This window comes from Sinocyclocheilus anshuiensis, unplaced genomic scaffold (assembly GCF_001515605.1).
Source record: "Sinocyclocheilus anshuiensis isolate Anshui unplaced genomic scaffold, SAMN03320099.WGS_v1.1 scaffold772, whole genome shotgun sequence".
NCBI classification, from domain to species: domain Eukaryota; kingdom Metazoa; phylum Chordata; class Actinopteri; order Cypriniformes; family Cyprinidae; genus Sinocyclocheilus; species Sinocyclocheilus anshuiensis.
The window spans coordinates 209,997-221,420 of record NW_015558592.1 but is presented as its reverse complement, the minus strand read 5'-3'; the positions used below and the strand labels follow the sequence as shown (position 1 = coordinate 221,420).

The window sequence follows — 11,424 nt, the reverse complement described above, 5'->3', positions numbered from 1 at the left end:
CATGCTTTTCTCTGCCTAATTATTAAGATTAAGGTTTAAGGTTAGGTTTAAGGAGATTAAGGTTTTAATATGGAGTAAAGTGATTAAAGAATGGCAAGTTAAGTGGAACAATGGGGAAAATGGTAGATTCCTTTACAGTTTAATAAACAAAGTCAGTCATAATATAAAGTGTATAGGTAAGTCAAGGAAAGAAGAGGTTATCTTTAACAGAATATTGCTAGGGCACTCAAATTTAAATAGCACTCTTAAAATAACAGGGAAACATCCAAATGGGTTATGTGAACAATGTCATGTTGAAGAAACAATACCTCATGTATTTCTTGAATGTAGCAAGTTTGAACAAGAAAGAAGAAAAATGATAGTAGAAATAAGGAAAAATGGAATTCAGGATCTTAATTTTAAGGTTTTAATAAAATGGGCAAGTGAAATAAATAGTAATGTATTCTTTGATTTTATTAGAGATACAGGGTTGGGAAATAGAATTTAAAACTCTGTTTCACACTCCGGAGCAGAAGGTGGCGGTAATGCACCTATTTGCGTTGGTGCCAGCCGCCGTTAAAAACCAAGAAGAAGAAGAAGAAGAAGAAGAAGAAGAAGAAGAAGAGTGTAAATCTGGCCAGTGAGTGGCGCTGTGATACGATTCTCTTTTAGCAACACGTCCCACATCACACGAAGAAGACGGAGGGGTTTATTCTTCCGGTTTCTGTTACGTTGTTTTGTTTGCTTAAAATCAACTAATCCAGTAAACTGAGCGATTGATCGTTTTTTAATGCTGCACATGACATGGGTATGTTAAAACGATGAAGATTAAATGCAGTCGACTAATGACTATCTCATTCAGTTATATGTGGGTTCTTGCTGTTGATAGAGTAGCTAGTTTACTGCCATGATAACTAAAGTCAAATGTTTTGTATTCTATTAAAGGATGTTATTATTTTAATGTTTTTCTGGCTGTAATGCAGTTGTCGCAATGAGCTCCACCTGTCCTGGGCTGTACTGCGGAAGGACCACCATAAATGACTCTGTTGAAGGAGAATGTGGGGTAAGTGCCTCATTTTACATTAATCGGTCCAAAAAAAACACACAGATTGTTTAACTGTATACGCAGGAGGTCATATGCATAACAGCACGATTGTGTACATATGCTCTGATGTGCATTTTACTAGTTCAAGATTGTTTATTTCACTTTACATTGAGGTTGTATTTGTTATCATTAGTTAACTAACTTTGTTAGTTAACACGAACTAACAAAGAACAATAACGTTACCTCTACAGTATTTATTCATCTTAGTTCATATTAATTTCAACATTTAATAATGTTTTTTTAAATCAATTGTTGAATCTGTTAACATTAGTTAATGCATTGCGATAATTCATAATTATAATTGGATTTCTTTCATTAACCAATATTAATGAAAGTTTTAAAAATATTATATTGCTTATTGTTAGATAATGCATTAACTAACGTTAACAAATGAGGTTTATCTTTATTTCTACACCTATGTACATCTAAGAGAACCATAAAATAAAGGTTCTTTACTGTCGTGTGGTTCCATGAAGAACCTTTAACATCCATGGAAATTTTCCATTGCAGAAAAGGTTCTTTATCTAGTGGAAAAGGTGTCTTCTTTCACTAAGAAAAAGATGGTTCTTTTAAAAACCGTTGACTGAAAGGTTCTTCAATAGCATAGTTGCAAAAACGCCTTTTTTTGTAAATGTATATTTTTAAGTGTGTAGTGCAACAGTAATTGCCTGGTCATTCGAGAACAGTTCTGCTTGTACTGATGTATGATTGCACAGTTCAGTGGAGTTTTGTGGATTGGATTTAAAATGACTAAATATTTTGGAGTTAATAACAGTTTTAATAACAGTTACCACTCTTTTTTATCAAGGTTTGTCCTCGTGGCCAGAGAACAAACTTTGAAAAGATATGTGAGGAATGCAGCAGATCTCCTGAGCTGTATGACTGGCTGTACCTGGGCTTCATGGCGATGCTGCCTCTGGTCCTACACTGGTTCTTCATTGAGTGGTATTCAGGGAAGAAAAGGTAGTCGGCAGAATTTCTTGTGCTAAACAATAGTACGATACATGAGGCAATATTATTGTGTGGATCTGATTAGTTTGCGTTTTGTTTTCCAATACTATTTCTCAAATGATAGTTCACCCAAAAATGAAACTTTTACTCGCCTTCAAGTCGTTCCACAACCTGTATACACAACTTAATTCACAGGGAAAACAAGTTTTCATACCCCAACGACAGATGTTTGTTCTTGTTTTTAATTAAATTTTTTTATTTTTTTGCAGCGCATGCAACATTTATGCCATAGCTTTATGAATTTAAGAGTTTCTGTTGTGATTTAAGACCTTTTTAGGCCTTTATTTGTGGAAGGGCAAATTAAGACTCACAGAAATCACGTTTCTACTGCGGTACATGAGAAGCATGGTATGAAGAATGTTTCCAATCAAACAGTTTTGATTCCTATTGACTTCCATTATATTTTTGATCCGTACAATTGAAATCAATGGGAACCAAAACTGTTTGGTTACCAACATTCTTCATAATATCTTCTTTTATGTTCAACTGAAAAAAGACAGGCATACAGGTTTGGAATGACATGAGGATGACTAAATGTTGCCAGAATTTTTTTTGGTGGACCATCCCCTTAAACTTTAATAATGCATTTTTAAAGTGAGCTTCAAATTAACCTTTGCTCTCTTAATATCATCTCCAGTTCTAGTGCCCTTTTCCAGCATATTACCGCCCTGTTTGAGTGCACGGCTGCTGCCACAGTGACTCTGCTTCTCAACGATCCTGTCGGCTCTCTGTATATTCGTTCCTGCGAGGTTAAGATGCTTTCTGACTGGTACACCATGTTGTATAACCCCAGTCCAGACTACGTCACCACTCTGCACTGCACGCAGGAGGCTGTGTTCCCTCTGTGAGTGGCCTTTTCAAAATGACATTTTATTTGATTTGAGACACCAGCTATTTCTATTGGTTTCTGATGACCTGTTCTTTTAGGTACACCATCGTGTTGATCTACTACGCCTTCTGTCTGGTTTTTATGATGCTTCTGCGGCCACTTCTGGTTAAAAAGATTGCGTGCGGTTTAGGCAAGACCGATCGTTTCAAGAGCATCTACGCAGCGCTGTACTTCTTCCCGATCCTCACTGTCCTGCAGGCAGTTGGAGGAGGACTTCTTTGTGAGTGTCGAACACTTGAAAGTGTCCCCAAGAAAATATGATTATATTATTAATATTTTGAATTATTTTTAGATTTTCTGTTTTAGTTGAAATTTTAGTAATTTTGTTGTTTTTATCATTTTTATTATTATTTTTCAAATGTATATGTAGTTTTTATTCATTTGTATTTCAGCTTAGTTATTTTATGCAAGTAAAATGAAAATGTGAAATGTTGCATTGGCAACTAACTGAAATACAATTTTTTTATTAAAATAATTAGCAGAAATAAAATATGAATTTTCTAGTTTAATTTTAGTTACAGTTTTTGTACTTTTGTTGTTTTTTGCTATTTGTATTATTATTTTTTAAATGTCTATATCGTTCTATTAATTTTTAAATTAGGTTTTAGTTATATTACTACAAGTTAAACTAATGAAAAATGAGAAATGTTGCCTTGGCAACTAGCTAAAATGAAAGTTTTTTTTTATTATATATCAGTTAAAGTTTATTGTCTTTTAAGTAAAGTTTTTTTCAGTGGTTTTTAATGGCTTTTGTGTTTTTATATTTCCCTTTCTTATTTCATCAGATTATGCATTTCCATATATTACTTTGGTCTTATCGTTGGTCACGTTGGCAGTTTACATGTCAGCTTCGGAGATACAGGTAAATACATTGTGTATTGTGTTTTTTTATGTCATAATGCCTTTTATTTCGTTTTCAAAGACATGTGTTAAAACTGTTTGTGACTTATCTCCCACAGTCTTTCAAAAACCTTGTGGCTAAGAAGAAACGCCTCGTGGTTCTCTTCAGCCATTGGCTCCTTCATGCATACGGTATCATTTCCATATCCCGACTGGATAAACTGGGGCAGGATTTGCCGTTGTTGGCTCTGGTGCCTGGACCCGCTCTCTTCTACCTGTTGACGGCCAGGTTCACAGAGCCAAACAGAATTCTGTCAGAGGGTGGAAATGGACACTGATGTCACTTCCTGTGTAGGAGAATCACCTCCCTCAAACGCACATGTTAAAGACTTTTAATGTAATGACACCTTTGGCATGGACACCAAAGAGCCATAAACAAAACACTTAGTCATTGCTCGTCATATAGTATGATGCCATAAAGTTTTTTTTTACGTCTATGAATATTATTATGTGTTTGCTTGTATTGAACAGAGATCAAATGACATACTTTGTAAAGAATGTTCTTTTCCTTACTGTTTTTCTTTAAATCCTGAAAGCGAAGTGGTAGTCAATGCTTTTGTAAATTTATGGTAACTGAAGTATATATTATTAATTTAGGTTTTGATACTTTTTGTGATTTGCATCTGTTGTCAAGAATAGATACAAATCAACAATCTGTTGTAATGTACAATGTATTTTTTGTGTGTTATATATGAAACAGCTGGTCTGTGAATTTCCTGAGAGCCCTGAAGTAATGTTAACCATTTTCATATGACATAAACCTTCTTGTGCCAAATACAGTTGTATGTATTTACGCTTTATTTTCATGCATGTTAAATGATAAAAGCTTAACACTAAAAAAAGGTATGTTGACAATGACAAATATGCATGTGGAATTATGATTGTTTTGCTGCTATGTAATTCTGCATACAACTTGACTAATGATTACTTTTAAGCATGTATATTATTTATAAGTTCAACAGTGATGTGTGGAATATAAACTGATTAGAGATATTAACGTTTTACAGTTTTATTCAACGTGATGTTTTGCATAGTGGTGCATTACATCCATGGCCATCAGATCTATGAAAATGAATGTTTGTCAACTGTGTTTGACTTGTTGAATAAATTATTGTGCTCATTATTCATGTTTCCTAATGCTAACAAATGAAACCTTATTACCATACTTTCTATAGTCATTATACATTTTAAATTTGATTAAATATTTAAAACCATCCAAAAGTTGCTCTTAACAATTGAAATCTGACTTGTTTTAATGTCAGAAGATATTGGAAATAGTGTACTGTTCTATATTAATGTAAAGTGTTTTTGTAGTTTGGCTTCTCTAACACAGAGCTCATGCCTACTAACTCTTTCTCCAGCCTGTCGCTGATGTGATGTTTTCTTCCTCGAATCCTCACTATGAGATTGAATATGTTCTCCACAATCTTTTGGTCTTGATTTGCAGATTCCTAATATAAAAAAGCCACGATTAGTTCATTTATTATTAAGTAACATTTGATAAAAGTCCTTTATCAAAACATCAAGTTCAGAAAAGAATTTTTAATAGTCACTTCAGAGTTCATCAGTTTAAAGGAACATTCCGGTTTCATTGCATTAATCTTAATAAATAACATCTGTTGCCAATTACCACAGAAAATAATTCTAGCATCCCTCTGTTTACAGAAGAGTCTAAACGCAGGAACGTGAAGTTCTTCCAATAGACTTCCATTTGTAAGTGCATTACTCTAATTTTGTATTTTTGTTATAAACTGAGGAAAAGATTGAGTAATAATTGACAGCATGCCACAGGTGCTGTTGATTGAGATCATTTTAGTGCTGTCAAGCGATTAATCGCATCCAAAATAAAAGTTTTTGTTTACATAATATATATGTGTGTACTGTGTATATTTATTATGTATATATAAATACACACACATGCATATATACATTTTGAAAATATTTACATGTATATATATTCATATAATTTATATTATAAATATATTTAAAATATAAACAACTTATTTTTCTTAAATATATACATGCATGTGTGTGCATTTATATATATAAATATATATATATATATACATATACACACAGTACACATACATATATTAGGTAAACAAAGACTTTTATTTTGGATGCAATTAATCATTTGACAGCACTAGATCATTTATATTGAACCAGGAATGTATTGGGTTTTGACGTTTTCTTGTACCTCAGTAAGCAACATATCCGTATTCCAGGTGTCTGTTAGACTCTCTAGGAACGGAAAAGACATGATTTGTTCTGGATAATTATACTAAGGGCTGAATACTTTAAAATGTTAAAGTCATAGTCAAAAGACTCACTGCACTTCCTCTTTCATCCACTTGGCCTCTTGCATATACTTTTCCTTGTCTTTCTTTGCATCCAATATTTCCTCCTTCATTTGTTCAATGCACTGTAAAAAAAGAAACAAGCGGCGTGCTAACAAGGGTATGTGTCTGTGTGCTGATTAGCGTGGGTCTTCACCACATGTAGGTGACTGTTTTCCATCGTAACTTGCTCCAGCATGACCCTGTTCTCATTGATGCTTTTTTCGACTGCACTGATCTCTGCAGTGTTAGCAGTTAACATCTCCATATGCTTGGCTCTCAAAATCATCAACTTTCTCTTCAGATCATCCTACAAACATACAAACGGACACTAAAGCCAGCAAGTAAACTAGCACACGATTGGAAAATGTGACATACTGAGTAAATGTTAACCTTTGGTTGTAGGAGAGCAGCAATCTGTTTTGTGACCTCCTCAACGGAGAGCTCAAGATGTTTTCTTTGGGTTTCCAACTCTGGTAAAGAAAAACACAAAATGTCTCAGTATATTCTCCTCTAACCTGGAACAAAGGAACAAAGATAAACATTTCAAATTGGTCATCATGATAAAGCAAAGAAGAAAGAGTACTAAAGAAACAAATGTACTGTTTGGACAGACTGTGTTGTTCAGCAATCACGTCATCTTCCTCTTTCCTCCGAGTGCTGAAGATGTCTGACAGTTTAGCGAGGGGCTCTGATAGAGCACTTTTCACTTTCTGTTCTTCCTTTATCGCATTTTCAATCTGAGAAGAAATCACAGCTCCTTACAGTGTTAGGTAACGGTTTTAGACCCAGATTAAATTTCACCCTGCTCTCTAGGGAATGGTTTAGAAAGACAATCCAAGATCTGTTCTTTAAGATCTGTTGTAATACATATTATATCATATATTAAAATCAATATATTAAGCATTACAATATATTAAAACCCTTTTAATATATATTAAGATAACGTTTAAAATAATATTAAAATATTTAGATTTTATTGCATGACAATCAAGCACCCTCCACAAATGTCATTCTTATAACTGTAGTAGTATAATTAATTAATTAATTAAAAAAAATAACAACAGAAAAAAAAAAACTAGAAAAAAAGATATAGAGGTCACTTTTATTTATTTATTTATTTTGTAGAGAATCAAAGTTCAGTAATTCTGATAAAGATCTTGGCTTCTAATTGTGGCGTTTTATTCATTGTATTAATACTTTACACATTTCAGATGTATGTTGTATAACCCACTGTCTTTTGTGTTGCCCCTTTGTACAGTAATTCAGTAACATCTTCTGTCAGTGTGCGTGCTTTGTTTGGGTAAGTTGTTGTGTTATTGATGTAGGAACTGTTTTTATTAAGTGAGTTTCATACATAATGTTTTCCCTTTTACCCAATATGTAATTTTGCACAGGTAACAGTGTTATTTTAGTATTGTTTATATACTATTATAGTTTTTCATCTAATATTTATGTTTCATTTTAAATAATGAAAAACGATTTTTAACAGTTTTGGTTTTAGTTAACAATATTAACACTCTGACAGGTAATCACCTCCTGTACCTTGCATAACGAGTATCAACTTATACTGTCGCTAACCTAGAGGGATATATAGATAGATATATGTTCATGTATCCAGACCTGGTGCACATCTATTGACTGCTTGAACTATCTAACATCTAAGGGCAGTCCAGCACGCAGCTGTATTAAAGGTCATCTATGCACATTGTGTCTTTGAAGGAAAGCATTTTAAAAGCTCAATGTGATGGCTGCTCAGCGGGACCGTCCAGAGGCAGGAAATCGATGCTTCAGATCTGACATCTAAAGACTCGAGGGTTTTGATCCCATCCGAAAAGAGTGTATTATGGAGCAGCCATTTGTTTAGTGTCAGGAGTTTCACAAAGATTTCTACCTCTTACCTCTACCATCTGCTCCTGAAGGACCTGAACTTTCTGCTCAAATGCTTCTGCCAATTCAAGAAGTTCATGCTCATGAGACTCCCTGTTGATTGTGAATAACAAAAGCTGATTTCTGTTGATCAGAGGTGAAGGAATCAGAACTGCTTTATGTTAAAATCAGTCATGGGTTACTTTTGTTGATCAAGTTCCTCTTTCTGACTTTTCTCCTCATGAAGCCATTCTCTGCTCATCATTTTGGATGCAGTCATTCTTGCGATGTTTTTCTTCAACTGGGAGATATGCTGAAACCAGATGAATGAATAAGCAAGCCATAAAAAATCATCCCATACCAAAATGATTGTAATATTGTTTTGACACTGTACAAATTGTGTAGATGCTTACTTTTTCACACTGTGTGATTGTCTCCTCCTTGTCTTGGAGTTCTGATGTAATGATATCCAGCTCCTTGCGTGTTTCTGCATTGATTTTTCGTTGTTCTTTAATCTTAAGAACAAGTTCCTCTATCTAAAGAGGGAAAATATGAACTGAATCACAGCTCTTTTGAGAAAATATATCCTTGTTTGAAAAAAGAAGCTCAGACTACCTCATTTTCCACAGCATGTGTTTGCTTTCAGCAAATGTTTACTCTTCTGAATCATGTTTTCTTTTAGGTCCTGTTGGGCTGTTTCCACCTGGACAATTTTGTCCTTCAATGACTGAATCTCATAATGTTTTTCTGTTGACAGCATCTGTATACTAGCTTTGTTTGACAACTGCTGATTCATCTGGTCAACAACATCTTCATAGTTTCCTTTAATATTTTCTCTCACCCAACTGAAGTATAATTACAAAGGAAGAAATAAATAAACATGTATTTTATCATATTTGTGTGTAATTTCTGTGGTACCAAACTAAATAATGACTGTTTTCAAACAGGTTTCTTAAACACTCCCCTCAACTGCCATTGGTCAGGAAAAAAAGATAGTCCCGCCCCACATTCTTACCATTGCACTGAAAAATATATGCACTTCAGCTTTAATGAGTATGGTGGGAGTAAATGGTACAAATAGCAGTGTGAACTACATTTCCCATGATCCCCTTCGGTCAACATGTTTGAATACTCACATCAGAACAGCATTTTCTTGTTCAAGGAATTGTTGCTTCTCCTCGATGGATTGTATGTCATCTTCTACAGTTTTCAACTCAGATTGAAGTCGATTAAACTCTGCAGCATTGTCTTCTCTAGCTGCAGTGACACAAGCTTCAAAAACAACAACAACAAACAACTTTAGGAAGTTACCTGAGCAGTTTCCCACACCCCATTATCCTGCAGGTGAGTTGTTGCCAGAGATGGCCCAATATTTAGACTTTTACTTCATGGATTCAACAGGTTTCCAAAGATTTGTGGAGGAACTCACCTGATATTTCACTCCTGATGTCATTCTCTAGGTTCATTGTTCGATGTCGAAGCTTGCTTGTCTCAATGGTTTCAACCTCAAGTTCCTCACGTGCTGTTTTTCTAGATAATTCCTAAATAGGATTGGAACAGTGAGTCATTCCTGTCATGCAGTATCATTTGAATTCTGTAATGTGTACCTTTAGCAGGATAGAAAGTGATATTGAGGGTTGAGTGTTTATCTGTTAAAACAATATTTCCAAGAAAAAAAATAGCTTGAAGCATTTTAATTAGAGAAAGGAAGATGAGAAGAAACATCTGAAATTAATTTCCTGCCTATTTTATGTTAGAAGGTAGTGGATTGCACTCAAAATGGCAACATCCACTCAAACCTAAGTTGTGAAATTATTTGAATTCACCTCAGTGTTGAATTAATTGTGACAAAAGAAACCATCTGATATTATTTTCATCTCTAAAAATGATGAATTTAGTCTTTTTATTTTACAATATGTGAAGGACATGATTACATAAAGGACATGAAAATGTATTGCAAAACCGAAATGACACATAGAATATTCATATTTTAGCCTGCTCTTTTTTTTTTTTTTTGCAACCCACAGTGTATAAATGAAGTTTAGATCATCATTTTTCACCACTTCATCATTTTAGATGATGAAGAATATGATTAAAGTGAAATATATGTAAATACTAGTAAATACCAGCTCTTTAATGGCTTCAGCTGTCTCTCTCAGGTGGTGACTTGCTTCTTAAATAAATGAAACCCCCCTTTTCCCTCAGTTGCTTATCTGCAAGGTGTCAAAGAATTTAGCACTTCACAGACAGACTAAATTAAAAGGTAATTTTATATAATTCATATATAATAATATATAATGACATGGCTTCATATTGAAATCGGTGTTATTGAAGTATTTGCCACTAGTTAGCGTATGAATTCATGCCTCTAAAAAAAATAGTCTCCAAAGACAGTTTCTTACTTAACTCGCCCAAATGCTCTAAGGCAATCCTTACAGCTGGAAAATCCGGCATCAAGCAAATCACCATATTATTAAATTGTTTTATTTTTAAACGGGAAACGGACGACCTAACAAGCGATGGCCAGACGTCTATCTATCATCATCTTAATTGTATTTATCAAATTTTGTTATTCACTTTGCAAAAATCCTATTTTTAATGAGTATTTTTTTGTTTTCAATGTATTAATGTACTTAGGGCAGTGATATACAACACTTAGAAATGGCAACCATAGTTTCCACCAAAGTACTTTGTTGCGTTTGTAAAATCCATAACATAGTGATTATTAATGTGGCTCAAACTATGGTTCAATCAGGGCTGCCAAATTTTGAGTTTTGGTGGGGGTGGGGGTGGGGTATTTGGGGCTTTATATATATATAAAAAAAATGATATGGCAGTGATATGGATGTGGGAGGAGGCTATCAGGCAAGGTGCCATCATTGATATGATTGCTAATAGCTTGTATTACAGCACTGAAGACAGGAAGTGCTTTGATGGATCACAGAAGCAGCTGAAGCAGTGATTCTTTTGAGGGCCTGTTTGAACCCGAAAACCCTTTTGTAATCTTCAGAGACAGTGAAAAGAGAGGAGGGTAGTTTGATGTGGTTCACCAATTCTCGGAGAGGGTGTCCTTTTTAAAATGTCCGTTAGAGAGTGCTGTTGGTCCTCGTAAAACAGTAGAGAGTAGCCCTGACATGAGCATCCCTGACATGAAATGCAATTAAAATGGGCTGGAACGGCAGTTTTGCTATTGATTTCCTTACCACAGCATCTAGAAAATATTGTGTGATTTTTTTTTATTTTATTTTTTTCACAATATATGGAGTTTCTGTGTCTGTGTATGGCTGTGGATACTGCATTTTGAGTCTGTGTTCATACGGTTAGGCCAGAATGCT

The 11,424-nt window shown here is 34.3% G+C and overlaps 1 protein-coding gene and 1 pseudogene across 1 annotated transcript; one reads left to right on the top strand and one right to left on the bottom strand.

Annotated features, from left to right (window-relative positions):
- The first annotated feature begins 643 nt into the window (after window positions 1-643).
- Window positions 644-5,001, top strand: LOC107679989 (JNK1/MAPK8-associated membrane protein-like). Its single transcript, XM_016475724.1, has 7 exons — window positions 644-787; window positions 963-1,042; window positions 1,893-2,047; window positions 2,733-2,939; window positions 3,023-3,204; window positions 3,770-3,846; window positions 3,944-5,001. The coding sequence occupies exons 1-7, from the start codon at window positions 784-786 to the stop codon at window positions 4,160-4,162; spliced, it is 924 nt and encodes a 307-aa protein (XP_016331210.1). The 5' UTR covers window positions 644-783; the 3' UTR covers window positions 4,163-5,001.
- Window positions 5,002-5,176: 175 nt separating this feature from the next.
- LOC107679984 (cingulin-like) lies at window positions 5,177-10,558 on the bottom strand (annotated as a pseudogene).
- Between the last annotated feature and the right edge of the window lie 866 nt (window positions 10,559-11,424).

Excerpts from the sequence above, each read along its gene's own strand:
- LOC107679989 (XM_016475724.1), top strand. Across the intron at positions 1,043-1,892 it reads CTGTTGAAGGAGAATGTGGG|GTTTGTCCTCGTGGCCAGAG; the intron begins GTAAGTGCCTCA and ends TTTTTTATCAAG. Across the intron at positions 2,048-2,732 it reads TGGTATTCAGGGAAGAAAAG|TTCTAGTGCCCTTTTCCAGC; the intron begins GTAGTCGGCAGA and ends TATCATCTCCAG.